The 24054-nt window shown below is 30.9% G+C and overlaps 1 protein-coding gene, 1 long non-coding RNA gene and 1 pseudogene across 2 annotated transcripts; 1 reads left to right on the top strand and 2 right to left on the bottom strand.

Moving 5' to 3' along the window:
- Positions 1 to 3350: 3350 nt before the first annotated feature.
- On the bottom strand, positions 3351 to 14328 carry LOC115891498 (27 kDa hemolymph glycoprotein-like). The gene is made up of 2 exons (XM_030911962.1): positions 14113 to 14328; positions 3351 to 3559 (listed from the first exon to the last, which is right to left on the bottom strand). The coding sequence occupies exons 1-2, from the start codon at positions 14269 to 14271 to the stop codon at positions 3407 to 3409; spliced, it is 312 nt and encodes a 103-aa protein (XP_030767822.1). The 5' UTR covers positions 14272 to 14328; the 3' UTR covers positions 3351 to 3406.
- On the bottom strand, positions 8929 to 9102 carry LOC115891499. Its single transcript, XR_004051868.1, has 2 exons — positions 9023 to 9102; positions 8929 to 8964 (listed from the first exon to the last, which is right to left on the bottom strand). It is a non-coding gene; the product is annotated as an uncharacterized LOC115891499 (long non-coding RNA).
- Positions 14329 to 16233: 1905 nt separating the features above from the next.
- Positions 16234 to 17666, top strand: LOC115891497 (annotated as a pseudogene).
- Positions 17667 to 24054: the final 6388 nt, after the last annotated feature.

Here is a 24054-nt window from a genome sequence, read left to right as displayed (position 1 = left end):
TTCAGGGCTGGTAGATATGAATAAAAGAAACATAATATCGTAGGCGTACAGCGAAAATCCACTAAGTCACATTTTTGGTTGAATTGGATTAAACACACCACTATGCCCAGTTTTTCACGGTCTTTAACATGAAAAAACCATTAAGTCCAATTTCGGCATCCTTATATTATATTATATATATATATATCCTTATATTATATTATAAGGATGCGGAAATTGGACGACTTAATGGGTTTTTCATGTTAAAGACCGTGAAAAACTGGACATAGTGGTGTGTTTAATCCAATTCAACCAAAAATGTGACTTAGTGGATTTTCGCTGTACGCCCACGATATATTCCTTTTACCGTCTTTCAAATAAGTTCAAAATAACCGAGTTATTTAAATTTGAAATTTAAAAAAAATGGGAAATTTCTCTGTATTTGCATCTCTTTTTGTGCCGTGATATCAAAGATTAAGCTAACCTAACCAAATTATACCGTGGAAAAATTTGCGGTGAAGAAAAAAGTTCTAAAAAAAATTCTAAAATATACAGGAAAATTTAATAGAAAAAGCACGATATTTAACATTCTTTTTTTGCAAAAAAACTTCATAGCCGTGTTCCTGGGGTCGAAATATACCACCCCTGAAAATATTTGCACTTATTTAAGACTCATTCTGTATAGTTTTACCACTATTCTTTTATTAATAACTAATAAAGAATCCGACGGGCGTACAGCGGGAAAGAGTGAATATCATCTAAATAGTCTCGATCTAAGTGTATACTAGGAATACGGTAGCTTAGCTTGACAACTGTTGTCAAGCAGGGGGGGCCTCGGTGCTATACTTTTCGAGCTCCTCTTAGTAAAAAGGTAGGCGAATTTGACGCGAACTCGGCGGTTGACAGAGAAACCATGAAGATGGCTATCTCTATGCTTGTTTTGAATTAGGGACGGACTAAAAGCCAAGTCTGAGAACTAAAACTTAAGTCTAAGTTGTTGTTTTAAATGTTGCTAGAATAATTTTACTAAAAATTAGTGAGACAGTAGAGAAGAGTTAAATGAGGTTTAAACTAAATTAGATAATAAAATATTAATATGTCTCCAAAATCCAAATATTCTTATTACGGACCGTAACATAGCATCTACCTCAGAACACATTTATATCCACTGCCTAGGTATTGCCTAGGTTTTTTTCGTTTGAGTAATAGCATTATCATACAAGATGCCAAATGTAGAAACGAGGAAAAGTTACGTGATGAGAATTATACCAAAATTAAAACAGGTATACATGACGAGGTTGTTGCTGTACCAGAAAAGAGAAAATTTCTTTCTACAATCTGTAAAAAAGTATATACCTGAAAAGTTAAAAATAATATATTTCACAGAGGATTAGGCCAGCTAAACTGAATGAATCAGGAAGTCGTAAAGTTTCTCAAAATCGTGATTCAAAATCGTAGCATATTCAAGATCACTTCTTCCAACTTCCCCATCCACCCCTGACTCTCTCCTGCTGTACAACCCTCGGGTACGAAGCCTTTTTCTAATAGTTTGAACTGAAACGTTCACCCAGAAGTTGTCTTTGTAGCTTTGGATGAGAAACATTGCAATTTGGCTCACAAGGCGGTCTTGTTGTTCAGTTGTGATTCTTTGACGACTTTGTCTGGGCCTGTACTGTGTGTTCCTAATTCGAAGTACCTTGCATATGTTTTCGATACAATACCCTGGGTAACGCCTATTATCTTTGCTACGTCTCTGTGGGGCATTCCTCGTTCAATGAGAGCAATAATTCTTCCCCTCTATACGTCAGTTGACCCAACATAAGGCAATTTTTATTTCTTGGGTCAAATGAAAATTACCGGACAATCGTGATTTTACTAGTGAACACAAAATTCAAAATAGAATACATCACAGCAGTCGATTACTCTTTATTATCATGTTTATTTACAACAAAAAGCCTTATCTTAACAGCGTACACACTATGCCAGAAACAACTCGAAACATGCCAAGGTCGCATTTCGTCGCCCAACTTTGACGCATTTCGATTTATTTCCAGTTGTCTTGGCCCACTTCGGTTTACCTCGACCTACTTTCGATTCTTAAAAGCGCCTGAAAACTACTCGTAAGGAGGGCGAGGGGGTTTTTTTTTGGCGTTTTTTGTTGCCTCGTTCAATTTTGTTTTGTTTTAAGCTATTTCCAAAACATGGCGGTATCTGTACCGGAGGCAAAGGATTTTTTTGTCATAAATCTCAGTGAAATAAGTAAACCTAGATGTTTCTAAAATAGCTTGTTACGATGATATTTATTTAATTACATCTCGATTTATGTTATATTGATATATATTCCACAAAATTAATATTTGAATACGCGTTTATTATATGTATAGTCGATATATACCTATATTAAGGAATAAAAGTTTTCACTTATACTGCAGGAATATAATTACAATATTTTTATGATTTAATTTTATTATAATGAATTAGTATATAAAATTGTATATTATGATATGTTTGTTTACGGCTTAATTGATTAATACAAGAGTTAGTTGCTTGATGAGTAATACTGGTAACATTATCAATATATCCGCTTAGGAAAATTATTAATTGACCCGATGTCAACAAAAAATATGGTCCACGTACATTATTTAAAAGTAATGTTCTTTTATTGTTTCTAAGAGAAATTTGTAAAAGATACTGTTATTAGCACCCAGTATGGTTTGACATAAATCAATTCAACTAGTATTTATTATGCAGGGATTTAGACAATTAAAACCAGAAAGACAAAACCAAATTCGTTAAAGTTTTATATTTTTTTACTATATTTTAATTAATTATATTAGACAATGATTAAAACTAAATATTCTTTTGTAACCTTCGAGGAATAGCTAATTTAATTTACCATCGGTAATTGTCTTCATATCAGTTTTTCAAGACGCGCCGTGATTGGTTGTTTGTTTTTTATTGTTGCTTTTCAACAATAAAAACAAATAAACCAATCAATTTCGAGTCTCGCTCAATTTCAGGAAACGTGGGAACTAATTTTTTTATAACACGGGCATATATTTATCGTACTATTTTCAGAAAATGTTTTTGAGAAACGTTTCACAAAATATTTCAGAAATATTTCGTAAAAAAACATTTCGGGGATAGTGTAGCGGCTGTTTTAAAGTTGAATACCAATTTTTTCCTTGTAAGAAATTTAGTCAGAAGTAGCAAGAGTGATTCCATATAAGTTTGGTTGTGGGTATGTTAAATAACCAACAGGTGAAGGAACATTAAAAAATAATACATCGACTTACTTGCCAAACGCGATCTCCATCCTTATAGCACATAAATTCTTGCAGTTCAAGCTAACAATCGTTAGCGTTCTGTTGAAGGTTTTTCTCCTCGGTTTCGCTTCAAACATCTACGCACCTCGCTTGTAACATTCTCAACACATTCGTATATTTCCGGCCATTTTTTTGCAGTACTTTGCGAACACAACATCCATTGATCCAGTTTTCTTCGCTTCTTCCAATTCCTCCTGGACTTGGGTAACGTTGATGTTCTCAGTAACGCAGTTTTTAATTTCTTCTTGTTTGTCCTGAGAACAAAAGTACTCTTGAATGAAAAACAACTTTAAACATGAATGATTATTTCATTAATAAATAATAATATGAATATCAAAATCCCAGTTAGATAATGTAATTAATAGGTTTTTATACAGGGTGTCAAAAAAAATAGTGTAACTAACTTTGGTGGGTGATTCTATAGATAAAAATAAAACAAAAATTTCCTATGAACATATGCCCTAAAATGCTTCTTGAAGATGTGACAGCCCTGAAAAGGGTAAATAAAAATAATATACAGGGTGGTCCAAACTGTATTCCGGAAACTTCGGCAGCCTATTTTGCAGATAAAAATAAATAAAAAAGTTCTTATGAATGTATGCCCTCAAATGCTTAGTTTCGGAGATACAGGGTGTAGAAATTTCATTTTTATTTCGATTTTTTCCAAATAATTTCTGAAGTAAAGTAAATATTTGGATGAAAATTGGTATCTGGGAGTTTTTTGACATGAGAAATTTGATTTTAATGTCAATATGACTCCCACTTGCAGAGGGCGCCAACTAGTTGACTAAATAGTTACTAGACTGAAATCATAAATTTGAAATGTTTTTGAGCCAAAGGTTCAACAGAAACTGTTTTTTTTTTCGAAGAAGAAATTATGATTAATTTAAAAAAATATAATATAAAATATATAAATTTACCAAATTTATTATTTCAGTCAAATAACTATCTACTCGACGTGTTTATTTTTTGTCAGTAATGACATGTATTGACTATTTCCATTCTAAATATCTTGAGAACGGTTACTCGTAGTGATTTTTACCGTATATTTTTTTACAGAGACATTTTTTAGGTAAAATGTCACGGTAATGTATATTTTTTTGCTCACTACTTTTATACAGGTACGGATAAAAAGTTATTACTCTTCAAAACAGTTAAAACACATGTAGGTGGCGCCCCATATGGAGTCATATTGACATCAACATCCCAAATTTCTCATATCAAAAAACTCTCAGACACCAATTTTCATCAAAATATTGACGTTACTTCAGAAATTATTTGGAAAAAATCGAAATAAAAATGAAACTTCTACACCCTGTACCTCAGAAACTAAGCATTTTAGGATATATATTTATACGAACTTTTTTACTTAAATCTATCTGCAGAATATGCTGCCGAAGTTTCCGGAATACAGTTCGGACCACCCTGTATTTTGTTTATTTTTAATAACATTGGTAAACTATTTTTCTTGTAATTTGGTACTCTTACACACATTTTAATGCCAAAGCGATAGTGTAAATTTCCGTAACAGCCCTAAAAGGGTACTTTCCATTAGGGTAGAGAGTACTACGTCGATTTTGCCCATTGCGACCATTAGCGAAATCAGGAGAATAATTTATTTAAATTTAAACAAACGCTATGATCTTTCATTTCTTCCTTTATTGCCCTAATCTACCATCGATCGTAAAGTCCACCTTCTATATTAAATGAAATTAAATATATATTTATGCATCTACTAACAAGATTTGCACAGCGTTTTCTTCTAAATCTTATTATATTTAATTTAATAAGAGACACAGCTAAAATCTATTTTACTATTTTTCTAATACGAAATTCTAATTAATTAAATATAATTAATATAGAGTGTTCACATACATTTAAAAATAAGATATACATCATACCTACAGCATAGATTTTATGTTAAACGAGTTAAAACAACATATTAAGGCATCTAACATGAAAAATACATATAATAATAAATAAAAAATTAATGATAAAGAATAAAGAGAAATAGTACATATAATTAAATATTACTAAAAAAAGTAAATATAGTTAAAACAGTGGCGGCTCGTCAGGTGCAGTAGGTGAAGGGGCACTTCACCGAAAAAATACTCAAATTAAAGAAAAAACTTAACTGCTTAAACTATTAATTTAGTTTAATATATTTACATGTATCTAAATAATAAAATGGTAATTTTTTATAAGTTATTTATTTTTTTCCGGGCGGACATCTGCATAATAGGTCCATCGCATCGTTAATTCCGGCCGAAAAAGTAGCATTATAGGCTCGCACGCGCCTACAAGCCAGAAATGCAAGTGACAATGTTTCTATTTCTGAGCCAAGCGGCTGCACGGATTTCATGATAACGTGACGTCAGCCTAGTGGCAGATGTAAATCCCCCCGCCCCGAAGTTTATTATCGGCGACCGATGTGAATGAGTTTTTGGTTTTAGATAGTTCTCTTCGTCTTCCTTTTGTTCAGGAAATGCGTGACGGCGACGCATAATTTTTGCATTTATGCTAATATTCGGCTACTTCGGCGAGTAATTAACCGTGTAAAGACTGTAAAGTTGTTGTTGTTATTTATTGTTGTTTGTTAATGGCTTTCGTTGATTTAACTTGTCAATTAATGACTTGGTTTGCAATTTATTGGAAACTCCCTTCAGACGGTGGACAGATGAAAATAAGAGGGACGTTTTATCTCAAGGGCGACCAACTGAAACTTTAACCATAAGTTGCAAAAAAGAAATAAGAAAAAGTGGTAAATCTTATAATATTAAATTTAAGTCTTCCTGGTTTGCTGATTTTAATTGGCTATGTAGTAGTATTGTTTTACAAAAATTATTTTGTTGGTGTTTACTATATATTTTCTAATAAACATGGCATTTGGAATAAAGAAGGGTTCACTGATTTCGTAAATATAACAAGATCTTTGTATAAACACGGGGATTCTGCAGAACATTTAAAATGTCAGTTAATGTTAAAAAATTAAAAAAAATCAAAATACAATAGCCGATGCTTTAGAAAAAAACGTTAGACTCTATTAGTCTAATTTTAATGAAAATGTTCGTTTAAATAGGCTTTAATAAATATAATTAATTAATTAAATGACGATATTACTTCGATAAGTTTGCATCAATAAAGTACAGAAAAATTGAGCTTCTATTTACAAAAATTAGTAAGGTTAGTAATATAAATAAATCAAATTTATTTTGGTTATTATTGCTTGGTAAACATTAATGTAATAATCATAATGTAATAATTGAATAATAATTGAATGGCTCCTCGGTTGTAACCAAACAATTTTTCAATATCGAAATTTCAGTGAAAAACCGAGGAAAAGAAAGCTATACCTGAAAATTACAACCTTATTGCACTGAAATCTCTATTTTGAAAAATGTCGGTTTACAACGTTATTTCGGGAAGCTTCAATCTCTATTGTTCAAAAAAAAGTTGGATCCATATGGACGTTTTTTTATTAGAGTTTAAAAAAACTTTTTGTGGCAATCCAATTCCGCTTTAAAACAACTTAAAATGCACCAAGTCAAAGTTGAAACATAATTTTGTTAGTCACTTTTTTAAAATAATAATAATTTAACCAATTTTTTAAAATTTCTTTTAAATATTTTGTATTTGACAGCTCCCAGATGTTAGCTGTCAACTTTGGCTTGGTGCATTTTAAGTTGTTTTCAAAAGCAAAGTGATAGCCACAAAAGATTTTTTAAAACTCTAATAAAAAAAACGTACATATGGATCCAACTTTATGGTGGACACTGTATATAATGTTTATTATATTAAATTTAAGTAAATTTAATTATATTTTCACTGAAATGCAAAATAATGTGTTTATCGAAAACTGGTTGTATCTCTTTTTACTTAATGCGTTTTAGCCCAAATTAAAACGAAAATATTATAGGTATTAGTGTATAAATAATAATAAAAAAAATGTTGACAAAACGGTGAATGCAGCAAAAAATTTTCAAATATATTAAAAAATGTTGTCAAAATGGTGAATGCGCCAAAATTTAAAAAATTAACTCTTCACCTAACTTTTTACCCGCGAGCCGCCACTGAGTTAAAATAAAACTCATTGATGAACTTCCCATCTTAAGTACAAAGAATATTTTAATACCCTTATAAATAAAAATAAAATTATAATATTCTTTGCTGCTATTTGAAAGTGTTATTTTCTGTGCCCTAAATATGGAGTGTAGAGGTAAGGAGAAATAACTCCGTGTATTAAAAAATGGTCAAAAAAAGGGAAGAATTAGGATGGCGCTGCTGTAGCAAGATTCTAAAATTTAAGACATGCACCGAACATTTTAGAACAGATGATTCAAGACATAAATATTTGACGGGAAGCAAACGCGAAGCCGCGGGTTTAAAAAAAATACAATTTTATTTTCATGTTGCATGAAATAAATTACAGATTTTTATTCAGCAGCAATACACTAGGCCCTTTTTTATTGTTTCTCATAACTTATTTCGCAAATGTCATTCAAGACGACGAAAAAATATTCTTATCGTTTTAGCTTAAAATTAATGGTAATTATAATTAAGACAAATTTTATTTAAAGTAATGATTGGTGATGGGTTTAAAATAAATATAATGCAGCTTTAAAATAACTTCATATCTACATTTATTTAGTATAAAAGTAAGTCAATATGTGGTTTTATTATTGATTATTCAGATATCAGAGCCTCTTTTTATTGTTTCTCATAAGTTATTTCGTAAATCTCATTCAAGATGAAAAAGCTTTAGTTTAAAATTAATGTTAATTATAATTAGAAAAACTTTATTAAAAGTTTAATTGATGATATGGGATTTAAATAAATATAATGCAGGTCAAAAATAACGTAACACATTTTCTGTAGTATAAAAATTAAGCCAATATAATATAATTTTATACTGTACAAGTATTTATTTACGTTTTGCTCCATCGTAGTTGCCATTCATTCAAAATAGTGGATTTTAAATGTTCGATAGTCGGATGGCTTAACTACCTTAATATCAACTACTTCTAGACAAGAATCGTGTGCAGTATTATCTTCTTTTTCACTCCCAGCTATTCCAACATGGCTTGGGACGTGAAATAATAATATAATTTTATAGCCGTTCCAGATGCTCATGTCTTCCTTGTAGTTCACCCAATAGAATCGTTCTCGCAGCTTCCTCCCAAGTTGGTAGTTGCTATTCATTCAGAATAGTGGATTTTAAATATATTTGGTAGTCGGATGGTTTAACTATCGTAACAATAACTACTTTTAATAATTCTTTTTCTCAATTCTTTGCACTATAATTTGCATCCCACGTATTGTAATATTTTCCTTTGAATTTCCTTTCCTATTGTTCCATGGCTTGAGGTAATGTTATAGCCCTTCCAGATCCTCATGTATATGTCCCTTTTCCTTGTAGTCCACCCAATAGAACCTTCCTCTTAGCTTCCTCTCAAGTTGGTAGTTGCCATTCGTTAAGAATAGTGGATTTTAAACATGTTTCGTACTCGGATGGTTTAACTACTGTAACATCATAAATAAATTGTATACCAAATATCAACACATAATGGCCAAACTTCAACAGACTTTAATATTCATAAACCTCATCAGAAGAAAATATTTTTTGGATCCAAACTTTTTTTTCGTTATTAGAATAAATTACCTGCAATTTGTTAATTCATTACAACATTGAATAAAAGATGCAAAGTGTTTATACATACTATAATAGATAAATCTTCATTTAAAATTATGTGATAGATCTGCTTGCTTGTAGCATCTAGACTCATAAACTCAATAATTTATTTTATTGATATAACCAATAAAGTAGTCATGCTGAAATTTTGTTTTTGATTTGAGCAGTAGGGTCCATTATTTCCATTATTTGATGCTGTTATTGCTCTACAAAATGTTGATCTTTATCAAGGGATGTTTATGTATATATTATTATTTATGTGTATAATAATACTGTATGATCGAAAACACGGCGTCCAGTTGGCTTGAAATGAACATCTCGATGACATTCTCCATATCATTTTACATATAAAATGACAGCAATCTTCATTTCATAGGCATCGCTGACGCCGTTTTTATTCGATCAAATTGTACTTTACGTGTATAATATTCATTTAATGGTTCCTGTTTTAGTTGCTGGTGTTCATATTTTGGTTTTTTATTGTGTTGTTGCTCTACAAAATGTTAATATTTATGTGTATAACATTACTCTTTCTGTGTATAATAATATACTTATGTGTATAATATTCATTTAATGGTGCCCTTCTTGCTTGTTGCTGTTGTTGCAATTCAGAATTTAAATTAACCTGAGGCAGTAGGTAGAACTTCATCCTCCAATATTTTCCTATGTAAATACTGAAGTGGACAGTATTTCTGATGACAATTTCATTTTTATCACAAACTTTAACATCTTGTTCTTTAAAATGAAACTGCCATACCTTATCTGTAGATTTCAAAGCAATATCTAAATGCTTTTGACCATCACTGTAATCTAATTCTTGTCTGAAAATCAATACCCATTATCCTGATGATTTTGATTTTTTGATAGATTATTAAAATACAGCACTTACAGTTAACTATATTTCTTGAAAGTACCTACAATTTTATGTATTTCCTACTTTTACTTGTTTAAAAAAAATGCCAACAATTTGTGCATGTCTGTCAAACTTTAAAATCATTGAAAATAAATTTTATTTAGGTTGTAACTTTATAAAAAGGATTGTAAAAATATACTTTGTAACATGTATGTCAATAATCTTACGAAAAATGTTTACTACACTTTTGATTGACTCTAATTTTTACATATAATACAAATAATACAATACTGAATTATATTATGTATTTTACATACCGTAGGCTTTGCCTTTGCTCTTTATTTTTCCATCAGCTATTACTATTCAATCAACTTCGCACCACACACACTTTAACCATTGTTAAATTATAAATAAAGCACAAAATATTGATAAACAATAATTATTTTATATTCAAAAACTCTGTCTGAAAAATAAAAACAAAATTTTTTTGGGTAATGTTTGGTTATATTTATTTTTATTCTCTTATCTATGGTTACTGTTCATTTTTTAGATTCATGCGTTTTTAGCGCCACTGTGGTTATTTGGCGAACCCTTATTCTTTCCATTTTGTGACCACTTTTTCAATAAAAGTCCCATAAGAGTTATTTCTCCTTAAGCGGCCCTCACACGATCAATAATATTGTCAATATTTTGGATTATTGACAATATTATTGAGTGTTTGAGCGTAGATATTGATGTACTTTCAATATATTGATGGATTTTCGGGTCCCTGAAAATACTCGTCAATATAAAGGCGGAGCTTAGTATTATTGACAATATATTGACCGTTAGGCTCGCATGATTGACAAGATTTGACTAGTTTATTTAATATATGGCTTATTTGTAACCATGGCGGAAGACAGAACATCGCCGTCGTTGTTTTCGGTGTGATGAATCTGAGATTGAAACAAAAGTGAACGAGAAATATTACAAATTTTTATAGATAGTTATCGTGAAATGCCAGAACTATGGGATATTTCGTCAACCACTACCCAACCGCGACAAAAAGAAGGTTATAAAAAATTATTAAACATTTATAAAAAATTAAAAAAAATGGTGTGGAATAGAAGATGTGAAAAAAAATCAATTCGTTAAGAACAAATTTCGAAAAGAACTAAAAAAATAAAAGACTCTCAACGCACAGGGAGTGCAAGTGCAGACATATATGAACCTTCTGGTCTTGGTTGTTTTTGGAACTTCAATTTTTTGAAAGATGTAGAAAAGCCAGATAAAACGAGATCAACCATAAATGAAACAATAGAGGTAAGTACCTATTATTAGTTTATTTTATTTTAAAAAGGATTATATCTATTCTTATACCTAACGCTTTATATAAATGCGAATACTGCGACAAAAATAGTTGAAATAATCCTCAAAATAAAGTATAATATAATATCTATATAACCAGTATGTTGCCAATCTACTTTGTCCTTCTTGATTAAAATAATTTCGATAGAGATCTCTGATTTCCTTTGCTCTGTTAGTAGGGTTTCTAAATAATCCATGTTTAAGTCCTGTTAGTGTAAATTCCATTTTCTACCAAATTTAACAATGTGCGATATTTCTCCATTCATCTTGAGTTCTTTGGAAGCTGTAAAAATATATTATTGTTTTTCAGGTTACATCTGAAGATCTACATACATCAAAGAACAAAACCCCAGGCAAAAACACCAGACAACAAAACAGTTGTTGGCACTAGCATGCAAATACCTTTCGGAGGACGAAAAGTATGTAGAGGAAAGTCAGATTGCTAAAGTCTGGGCAAACAAACTAAAGCTTTAGCACCCCAACAAAGGTTATTTTGCTGAAAAGCAATCAATGATATTTTTTTGAAGCAGCGCTAGGAAATCTAAATCGTCACTCAGTAAAATTAACGTGGCGGCTGAAGTAACTGGTTCACGACCACTATCAGCCGATAGTTGGACATCATCCATTGACCGTGGGAAATTCTATGCTACCAATTATGTTTCAACACCCACTGCAGTCACCACTCACACAGCAAGAACATGATGAAGAATATCTAGTACTGCCAGAACATGTTACTTACTACGCACATACCTAATAAAAAGTTACAAATTATTGTATTTTAAACTTACTAACCTTTGATGTAGTCCTTTAAAACTCGAATTATGGCTTCACAAGTCTCCATAACTATTTCACTAATGGTTGTTGGTGAAATTATTGTTGAAAATTTTAAGTCCTCAAAGGATCTTCCTGTTGCCAAAAAATCTAAGTGTGACGGCTAATCTTTCAGTTGCAGGTATAGCTTCCCACATATTCGTGTTTTCTTTGGTAATATAAGGACTGACCAAATGAAGCAATAGATCATATATTTCCTGCCATTCATTCTGAAGTAATTTTTATAATCATCAGGGTCCTGTTTCTTAACGTAGTCTAGAAGATTTAGGTGACCAAACTTTTTCTTTTGAAATCCATTTTTTATCTGAACGCCTTCTTTAACTTTTTTTCTCACTTACATGTGCCAAAATGGATGGGCAATACATGCTTTTTTCTTATGGTTCATTTGTTGGCACGATATTAACACTTAATATCGACACAAAACGTAAAATATAAATATTGATATGTGTATTGACCGTGTCATGTCACCTTTCAAATATTGATAAAATATTGACAATAAAAAACATTGACAATATTATTGATCGTGTGAGGGCCGCTTTACCTCTACACTCCGTAGCCCTAAGCTACCACATCTCTGCTGAAAGGGGACACGAAAGTGTATTGCAACACAGGTTGTTAAGAGTAATATTTAAAAACAAAAAAATTCTATAAAATATTATTATAGACCTATTTACGTTTTAAAAAATCTAAATAAATTTAACCTATCAATGATAAGTATTTTAGGGTAATTTAGGAAGTGAAAATATTAACATATGTAATTAAATTTTCAAATTTAACCATTATTTGTTAATGTTGGAAGAGCAAGGCACGTATTGATAAAACAATTATTATTTAAAAAAATAACACAAATTAATTTATTCATACTATTAGATATTTTATGAATACATGTAACAGGGTGGCGCCTCTCATACGCCGTAGAAGCTCCAAGGAGAACGGTAGTTTATATCAAAATGAAATTTTGGCAGCATATATAGGTTAACTGAAAGCATTTTATAAAATATATAGAATTATACCGGGTGTCTCCAAAAAAAGTTACATATCAAAGTTGTGTTTTTTCTAATGGAACACCCTATATATTAATTTATTTTCGCATTCTAGGAAAAAAATAAAGCTAAGTTTAAATAAAATGAAATTAAACGCCAGTCTAAACAAAACTGTCATTTTTGAAAACTTGTCAAAATTTAGACACACGCTAAATGGACTTGATTTTTCTATGTCTCGAAGTCTGTTGACTTTTCTGTATACCGTAAAACCGTAAAACCACCCGGACTAGATAAAATCAGGAGCACTTAAGTATTTTTAAATTTTTTTTTTGTTTTAACTGATACAAAATTATAATTAGTTGTTAAAGTTGGACTAATTAGACAGCTATGTTGAAGTAACGTCAGACATATCGCAGCCACCTAGATTTTATCAAATAATAAAGATCACTCAGATCAAATCAAGTAAATGAAAATATCTAGGAAAATCTTTGTTTGAGGAGTAGGCAACTTTAATAGTATTTTGAAGAGACATGAATTCTCCATTGAATATCGGAATAATATACGGGGTGTTCCATTTAAAATAAAAGAGTAACATGCTTTTAAAGGCGACCAATGTTTAATATTAATTTTGTCTCACCTTGTACAACTTTTTGGATCAAGTTTTAATTTGATTTAAAGTACAATAGTTAATTTAACTACATATTAGTCTATACCGGGTAAATTCCAATTTAGGTAGCTTTTAAAGTGAAAAAAAAGTCGATTTTTTGACCTACCCTAATACACACATTAAATGATTGAAGTTGAATTTAATTATTTGAATAAATTTACCGAGAATTTCAATTTATTATAGGAGATCTCGTGATTTTTTAAATAAAAACGTCAATCTTCGCCGCTGATAACTAGCGAAATACTCAGGATTTTTTTCAAGAATCCATTATTTTTATCAAATATCATTATAAAAGATAATACAAAATTGTTCTTTCCATTGTTTGAAGTTCTTAAATATTTTCTTTAGACAATATTTTTATAATGCAATTTTGTATATCGATAGCGTTCTCAGTTTCTGTATTCTAGAAATAGAAATATAATTTAGTTAAGTTTTACCTTAATCGAGTCTACAACATCTCCAGCGCCTTGTTTTTCACATTTTTCTCTTAAAACTTGTTCCACCTTTTCTACATTCACGCTTGTCACATTTAATTCTGGTAAGTTAACACCATTTTCTTGAAATGTCTTTCCCAGATCCTTTAAATTTGTTTCCATATCTTTTGATAGCTTAGATGTGTCTAAATCTAAGTTGTTTGATATTTGTCCAAAAGCACAACCTGAAAAAAAAAACAGATAATTAGATATGCGTATTACATTTAAAAACACCAAACTTTAAAAGAAGGAACAATAAGTTTGTTTGATGATTTTTTTTTCATCAAATGATTCACGATATGTGCTTATTCACGTATGTGCTTCTAAATTTTGACTAGAAAAGTTATTCTTCTTTCTACAGAAGAAAAATAGGAACAATCAAGTTCTTGAAAAATATTTGAATGTACAGGGTGTCTCAGAAATAAGTGCAGATATTTTAACTGGTAGTATATTTCGACCCCAGAAACACGCCTATAAGTTTTTTTGCAAAAAAAAATTGTTGAAAATTTTAAATTTTTCTTGGCATTTTCCGCGGAATTTTAAAAACTTTTTAGTGCCACTTTTTTATTACCTAAATTACCTAACCACCTGAGATTTATCTAAGGGTGTAACTAAACCTTGCAGTGTTGCCACCTTCTACGTTATCTACATTCTACAAATTTCTATATTTATAAATTCACAGCAATTTTAAATTTCTACACAAAAAATTGGCGCCAGGAGGCACGTTTAGCCGCCCATACTAAAATATGTTAATATCTCGAAAACTGCGACTTTGACTGATTTTGGTGTTATTACAAATTTTGTTGCAAATATTATTCCTAATCTTAATTTGAAAACCGCGTTTCGCTAGCAACTGTAATTTTGGAGTTACGATTTTTTTTAATTTTTAACCCCCTCCCATACCCCCTTACCAACCCCCCACCCCCACCAAAAACTAATGGCCAGATTCTCGGGTGCCACAGTATTTTTGTGCCAAATTTGGTTAAAATCGGTTCAGCGGTTTTTCAATTATTGTGTTACAGACGGACAGACGGACAGACAGACAGACAGACACCATGAAAATATTTTGTACTTAGGTCATTTATGACCCAAGTAACTCATTTTGAGTGAAATGAAAAAAACTTTTTTTTGCCGATCCTAATAGCCTACCATACCTATTGGTATGGTCGGCTAAAAATTAAGAATGTTAATTTTAATATTTTATCTAAATGTGTTAATAAATTCGCTAATTTTAATTCAAATTTTGATTAATATTTACTCAATTTAATCTAATATTTTTAGATACCTTTGAAATACAGAGCAAAATAAAACACTAATAACAATTATGCCATATGCATACCCTTTAAGTTAGGCAACTGTCTCGACAAGCGTGTTTTGATTGCTTTGGATTCAACCATTTTGTTTGTTTCCTTTCGTGTTTCTCTGTTTTATTTTCTTACTTCGAATGTCTTGAACTTAAAATTCTTTAGCTACGGTAGCGTCGCTTTAAAGAACTCGTTGGCACGTGGCACTCTTGGCGGACGATTGGGTTTTCGATGGAGCCATTCAATAAATCGCAATACATCAGAAATACATCGAAAAGATAGTGAAAAAAACTAAATATGTATTTAAAATTGTTGAGTGAAACATGTATTTTCTGAGATTAAAAATAGTTCGTGGCGATAAGAGGCAATAATTCTCAACATTTATTCATTCAGGTAGGTATTCAAAGTAATATGCGCTTTTCAAAATGTTTTGTAAATCATTGGTTCAAATTATGATAAAGCCTATACCTATATAAATAATGTGTTAGAAATGGGGACTGTTATTTTGTATACAAGTAAAGCAGCACAGTGAAGTGTATTTTAGTTAAGTGGGTATAGAAAAAGAGAACTGTCACAGTAGGTCTGTTCACTAAAAAAAAATTTGCACTAAAAGTGGTAAAAAATTAATGTTTTAGTATTATAATACCTATTAAAAAACTTTTTTTTTTCAAAAAAATAAACTCCTTTGACAAGAGAGACTCTTGAAGTTATGCGCTCCGTTCAAATTAAATAAACGCGCTCTCATTGGCCTGACGTCACATGCCCATCGCACGCTGCTCCGCTTGCGACGGCAAGACCGTGATTCAGTTTGACTGTGACACTCCATGTACAAGGTATTGAAGTACAGTCGACATTTACAGCAGTTACATTATTATTTTTGTTGTTGAATACCGTAAAAGAAGTTGTTTTTGTTGCTAAATATGGAGGAGGGTTTCCAGAAAGGAGATTCACATAATTTACCGCAAGTAGATGTCAATATGGTATTCGACTTTCTCGCGCTGAATACTGATTATAACCAAGTTGAATCCAGTGGTGTTAAAGCTAGTCGGTAAGTGCGTGAATAAGTTGTTTAGTTTGATTATGTTGTTTACTTTGTTATTTAATTTTTGTATTTTTTTAAGCCGATAAATATTTATTATGTTAAAAAAATATTTTTTTATCATAAGTATTTCCAAAAGTGTTTTTTATGTATAAAAATATAACAATATTATACATACAAAACTACAACTTTGGGAAATACTTATGATTCTTTTTAAACATAAGAAACTAAGGTAACAAGATTATTTAAAACTATATAGCAGATGTATCATATACTTTATGTTTTTAAACGATGATATGTATTTTTACAGGTCAGCACGGTAAAGCTATGGCGATTCAGCTGTAGGGTACGTTCAGATTAAACGGCAGGGTAGTAGATGTATTGTGAAAGCCAGAATATGTCCCGAACATAAAGTCAGGATAAAGCCATACTCAGTTAGAGCTATCATTAATGAAGACACGGAAATAGTTGAAGAAGTCAAATGCCTTGATTGTGCAGCAGCTGCTGGGGGATGCAAACATGCTATGGCTTTTCTGATGTAGCTACATCGTCGAGCAGAAGAACCTGCACCTACCACCGTTGCTTGTTATTGGAAAAAACCCATTTTGTCCCAAATGGGATCCAATATTAAATTAATCAAGTGCGCAAGTATTGGAAGAAGTTTAAAAAATACTATTGCTGATATTCCAAGTAGCAACGGCTTTCTAAACGATGTTTTAAAAATGATTGAAACACAAACGCAATATGTGCGTCCTTTGGTTTTACATAACAGTCCCTTAAGTGGTAGCAAGAAGTTGTCTGTCCATCACTTACTACAAAATTGTATTAGAAATGGTGTAAACCCAACGGCAGATTATTTTATTGAGTATTGCAAAAATTCTATTACCACAGAAAACATTAAAAATGCCAGCAAACTAAGCCATACGCAAAGTGAGGATTCGTTATGGTTTGAGCTTCGTTATGGTCGCCTAACCGCTTCAAAACTATATGAGGCTGCTAAATGCAAAAAAACAAATGGTAGTTTGGTAACACAAATTATGGGCGTTTCCAAAAAATTTGATACGCCAACCATGAAAAGAGGAAGAAATTTGCAAAAACATATTTTAAATGAGTCAAGAAACTTTACTATAAACGTAAATATATATGGATATATAAGGAAAATATATAATATATAAGGAAAACTTAAACAATTAGTTTTAAAAGTAAAATTTGATATAAAAATTGCCGACTCTGAACTGTCTGGAACTTAGAGAGGTAAAAAGTAAAGTGCGTGTTGAAAAGTAGAGTAAAACGCGACATCTTGGAACTGAATTGAATTAAAAAGTGTGATTAAGTGTTAAAACTGTACCTAGTAGATCTTTTGTTGGCGTAAAATACAAACGTGTCTGAACAAATGCTATATAATTTTACAATAAGGACTTTCCATCGACTAATAATAATTGACGGGTCGTTTATGACTAAGCGTAAAACAGAATCGGTACAAATTATTCTGAATACAGTGGCGTAACTTGTAGTACAGATATAACTTGACTACAACTATGTATCTAATCTAATTAAATCTAGACAGGGATGCAAGAAAACGGCGCAACGGATCTGTTTGTTATGTCTCTGGTAAAGGTTGTCGCCCACTAGACCGCAGCGCGAAATTTCTTTTGTCTGCTTGCCATGTATTTAAATGGACCAACGCACATTAGAGCGCGCAGCGCAGAAGCGCGCCGCGGGATTTCCGTCAAGAAGTCGGAAGACTTCTCTAGCAACTTTTTTCTGTCTCCCGCGTTTCGGCGCGTTGCAGTGTGCGTACTCACAAGGGAAATAATGTTGCATTCGAGTCTTTTCAGTTGGCTTTTTGACTAGGAACTAGTGATATGTATTAATGGCAGAATTGCATTTTTAAAGGTAAATTAGGCAAACAGATTTTCATAAAGGAATATGATATTTTTTTAGTCTTCCCTCACTAGAGACAGATGGATGAAATGCCTTTCTATCAAAGATTTAATATAATTGAGGGGAGTAGAGGCAAAACCGGCAATCTCCACTTTTTAACAAAAGTGACAATCTCCAAGTTTTAAACGCCCACTGTTCAAATATATAAAAAGATCAGGGTTTTTCACCACATAACTAATATACACATCAGAATAAATAAGAATTATCAAAAGTATTAGTAATTAGCCCTTCTGATAAAATATGATGAGTAGAGATACCCGGTGTTTTGCTTCTAAAACCCCCAATTGAGGAGTGCGTAAAATGCTCTTCTTATATTTGTACTGAAAAAAAATGATCTTGTCTTTATTTCTTTCAAATCTGGAAAAGATGGTAAAATTCTCCATTCTTTTTTTGTTAATCGTATGAGTCCAAACTATTCCTCACCCCCTCTTCCTCTTCCTCTGTTAGAAGAGCAAAAAATACGCTTTCGTCCGTATTTGAACTCATGTTTTTAAAAACGAAACTACAGTAAGTAAAAAACACTTCGACTATAACTAAATAGCGTTGCCGCGTTTCAAAAGCGCGCTATAGTGGGCGCAGTTCCTTCGCAGCCGGAAAAAATTCTCTTCCCAGCGCCGCGCCGCGCAACGGTCTAGTGGGCGACAACCTTAGCTCTCCTGGCAGCGTTTTCCCGCCTCGACGCAATGATCCAAATTGAATTACGAATAACTCGAAAAGTATATGAGTATTTATTTTCAAACTTTGTACGGTCTTTCAATATGCACAAATTTCAGTAATTTGTAGAAAACTAAATTTTGTTGACAGACTTGGGTTATCTGTCATTACTAAATTTGTCATAAGTATCTTTTTTAATATTAGGTAAGTTTTTTCTTTTAATTTATTTTGTAATAATAACACCATCTTAAAATTGTAATGCATCTCTGCAATCTCTGCCAAACTCTTCAGGTGGTGTGTTTTTCTCGATTTATTTTTATTTAATTACTGAGTACTTTTTGACTATGCGGCAACATAGGGCGTCGAATTATCTGAGATCCGGGGACCAATACCAGTAATTGGATGGTGTTGGCCATATCTGCGGCGGCTCTCAAAATATTGCCATAATTTTATTAAAATTTCAAATAAAAGGTTAAATAACTCCGGTTATTTTCCTATTTATTTTAAAAAAATGGTAAAGAGAAAATATGTTTCTTTTGACCAGATCTACTACTTTTAAAATATCTGCACTTATTTCTGGGACACTGTATATATAATATTTGACACACAGCAGTTTCTTTTCTTGTAACTAGTCTCTAAGAACAAAATTCATTTTATGGCTTAAATATCTGAAATGCAAATAAAGACCTGTTCAAAGTAATAAACAATAAAGGTGATAAATTAAACTAAGAAATAACAGAAAATAAGAACTAAGTAAATAATCTAAAGTATTTATTTAAATATTTATAATGATACACACTACTAAAAAAAGATGGTTACTAAATGATTAAAATTCAGTATTTTATATTCAAACAAACCTGTCAATGCATAATTTAGATGTTTTTTAGGTCTGAGAATTCAACTTTGATAGTTATTAAACATTATTTTATTCACAAAGTACATGGTTCAGTTTTTTGTCTATTACCAAAGGTCAATTCCCTAAGTATTTAATAATTGCTGGTACTGTTGGTATATAGTACTTAACTATATTCCTTTGTAATTTGGAAATATAAAATATTGTTGACGCTTTTAATGAAACACACAAAAAACCAACAATGACAGAAACACAACCAAACAATGACAGAAAACAGAAAATACAATGTACGTGTGCATTAAAATCACAGACATAACTGTCACTGCCACGTATTCTCGCTTTGTGCAAACTATTAAGGTGCGTTTTCATAAGTCAAGTGAACTCTCAAGTCACAGGATTTCAACTGACTTGAAATAAATAAATAAATAAATAAATGCCTTTATTGTCAAAAAATTTTACAATTGGTAGACAAAGGTAAAGTAAACAAACAAAGTAAACAAACAAACAAACAAAAGTAATATAATACAAAACAATATACAAATTACATTGTCAGTCTTATTGTTTAAAATAAACATTTATAAATGTTTACAATGTCAAAGAATAAAAAAATAAAAATAAGGTTCAAAAATATTTAGTAAGTTTATAGTAAATATCAATGAACTCCAAATAAATTTATTTCGATGTCATTGGTAAATATAGTATTGGGTGTGGAAACTAAATCTGGAGTTTTTGCTTTAACTATTTATTTAAACAAAGTAAAAGATGAATAAAAACAAACTAAAAAACTAATGAAACATAGGTTATAGAGATTTTCTTACAATGAACTGTCACTCTACATATAACCTTTAACATTTCTCATATAGATGGCGCAACGTATTTTGAACAATGGAATTAAAATAAAAATTGTTTTCTAACAGCTCCCCTTAATTCAATCGTTCACAAATCGTTGTCCATATATTTATTATCTCGTCCCATATTCTGAAATAAAATAATTATGTTTTGAACTCTGTAAACCTTTAGTTAACACATCAGCTATCATTTCATTAGTTGGAATGTACTTTAAATCTATGTCACCTTTCTCTACATTTTCTCAATAAAATTGAAGATACTTATTTATGTGTGTTTTGTTCTTGTTATGAAATACAGGATTTGATACTAACTTGTGAGCACTTTGATTATCGTTATACATAATAATTCTATCAGAGCAGATCTAAAAGTTCTTTAGGAAACCTCATAATAAAATTGCCTTCTTTAGCTGCTTAGAATAGCTACATATCTTCTTGTGCTTGAGTGCCATCGAATGCTGCTCTAGCTTCCCAAGAAAAAACTACTTTACCAAGTTTAAAAATAAAACCTGTATATGATTTAGCATCATTTATATCGTTACCCCAATCTGCATCTGTGTATGCGGAAACTGATATAGAATCTTTCTTAAAAGTTAACTCTTTATTTATTGTCTTTTAAATATTTTAAAATTCTCTTAGCATGTTTAAAATGAATACTTTCATAACAATTATTAAATTGACTCATGAAACTTACAGCGAATGCTATATCTGGTCTAGTATTTACTGCTAAAAACATTAAAGAGCCTATTAAACATCGAAAAGGAATTGTTTCATCACAAGTTAAACCTTTTTCAAGTTTTAAATTAGCTTCAATTGGTGTTGAAACTGTTTTTGCTTCTGCCATAGAAAACTTATCTAACAATTTCAAAATATAATCTTTTTGATTAATTTTTATTTCATGTTTGTTTAATATTATCTCTTTGTTATATTTAAAACCTAAACATTTCTAATTTCAATTAAGATCTTTTAATTTTAAAATTTTCTGATAAAACTTTATTAATAAATTCTTTTCTTCATTATTATTTGAAAAAAATAATAAAATCATTCTACATATAAAGCTATTATAACAATACTATTAGAAATTTTCTTATAAAATACACAAGGTTCATACAATGATATTTTATAACCCACTTTTTGTAATAATTTTCTACTTGTTTATTCCACATCCTAGAGGACTGCTTCAAACCATAGATTGACTTTTTCAACAAACATACCTTGTTATTTATTTCATATCCTTCAGGTTGTAAATATAAAATTGTTTCAATTAATTCACTATTTAAAAATGCTGTAGTCACATCAATGTGATTAATTTTAAATTTAAAGTTACTGATAATGCAAATAATAATCTTACGGTACTATTTCTTACCACCGGGGAAAATGTTTCTGTAAAATCTTCTCCATATTTTTGATTAAATCCACGCGCTACAAGTCTTGCTTTATGTTTAATTTCGCCATTAACGTCATTTTTCACTGTAAAAACCCATTTGCACTGTACTATTTTTCTGTCTTTTGGTCTTTCAACTAGTTCCCAAACTTTGTTTTTCACTAATGATTGGTATTCTTCATCCATTGCTTCTTTCCACTTTAACTTTTCACTACTTTTCATACCTTCCTGAAAACTACACGGATCTGTCAATAATTCACTATGGTAAAGAATGTAATCCTCATATTCTTTTGTCTTCTTGTTTCTCTCGGATCTTCTTTGTTGAATAATTTCTTCTTTCTGATTCTTCATCATTCTGATCTTCAACTTCATTTTGATCTTCAATTTCTATAAATTCTTCTTTTATAAACTCTGTTTCTTTTCTTTCTTCTTTTTCAGACTGTTTTGCCAAATTGATTTTCAAAAAATACTACATCTCTGGACTTTATGATTTGACCTGGATTTTCTATGTCAAACAATCTGTAGCCTTTTGTATGTTCACAATAACCAACAAAAATATACTGTTTACTTTTTGCTGACAATTTTTGTCTTAACTGTACTGGTACATGTGTTTGTGCAATACAACCAAATACTTTTAAATGTTTTAGATCAACTTTCTCTTCAGTCCATTTTTCTTCTGGAGTTTTGTCTTTTACTGCCTTATAGGGTGATCTGTTTTTGAGATAAACAGCTGTATTTATTGCCTCTGCCCACATCTTATCATCTAGATTTGCTTCTTGCAATAAACACCTTGCTTTCTCTACAATTGTTCGATTTGTTCTCTCTGCTACACCATTCTGTTCTGGAGTGTACCTTACTGTAAGTTGATGTTCTATGCCTTTGGATTTCAAAAAATCTTCAAATGTTGAGTTTACGTATTCTGTTCCATTATCACTTCTGATTTTCTTTATTCTCTTTCCAGTTTGATTTTCAACTAGTACTAAGAATTCCTTGAATACTGTAAATACTTCTGATTTAGATTTTAGAAAATAAGCAAAAATTTTCCTACTGTAATCATCAATTAACGTAAAGATATATCTTGCACCACTCCAAGATTTTTCTGTTATCGGACCACATAAGTCTGTGTGTATTAGCTCAAGTAACTCTTTAGCTCTCTTACCTCCTGTTTTGTTAAACGACTTTCTGCTTTGTTTTCCTAGTAAACAAATACTACATTGCTCATTTTTCTCATAATTGTAATCAACTCCTGTAGCCATTCCATTTTAACAAATTCAAGTGCTATAATGATTTAAATGACCAAGTCTTTTATGCCAAAGGTCTTGAAAATTTGTACTGTTAGTTAAATAAGCTTGTTCCATAGTTAAATCTAACTTATAGAGTCCATTTTTATTGCTTGCTGTAACTACAATTTCACCAGTAGCTTTGAAATTTTCTGAATCGTAAATATGACAACCTTCTGAGCTAAATACTACTGTGTGCCCCTTTTCTACCATTTTACTTACTGATAGTAAATTTGCACGCAAACCTGGTATGTAAACAATGTTTGTTATTGTTTTCTCACCCTTTGTTGTTTTTACTTTAGCTTTTCCTTCGCCTTCACTTGACATTTTCTCATTGTTCGCTACAATGACCTGTGATTCTGATTTTTCTTGAAAATCGTAGAGTAACTCTCTCTGAAATGTCATATGAGCCGTTGCTCCTGAATCTATATACCAATTTTGTTGTATATATCTCCTGATTCATCTCTCTGAAGAACAGTTTGCAAAGCTTTTTCTGTTTTTACATTTTTCGTCCCTGTTTGACTCTTGTGTCTGCTTTCTTCTGCATCTGGCTTCTTACATTGATTTTTGTAATGTCCTGACAATCCACATTTGAAACACTTT

This window comes from Sitophilus oryzae, unplaced genomic scaffold (genome assembly GCF_002938485.1).
Source record: "Sitophilus oryzae breed Bouriz unplaced genomic scaffold, Soryzae_2.0 scaffold_1182_pilon_pilon, whole genome shotgun sequence".
Classification (NCBI taxonomy): domain Eukaryota; kingdom Metazoa; phylum Arthropoda; class Insecta; order Coleoptera; family Curculionidae; genus Sitophilus; species Sitophilus oryzae.
The sequence above is the reverse complement of the archived record's forward strand: the minus strand, read 5'-3'. Positions and strand labels throughout refer to the sequence as shown.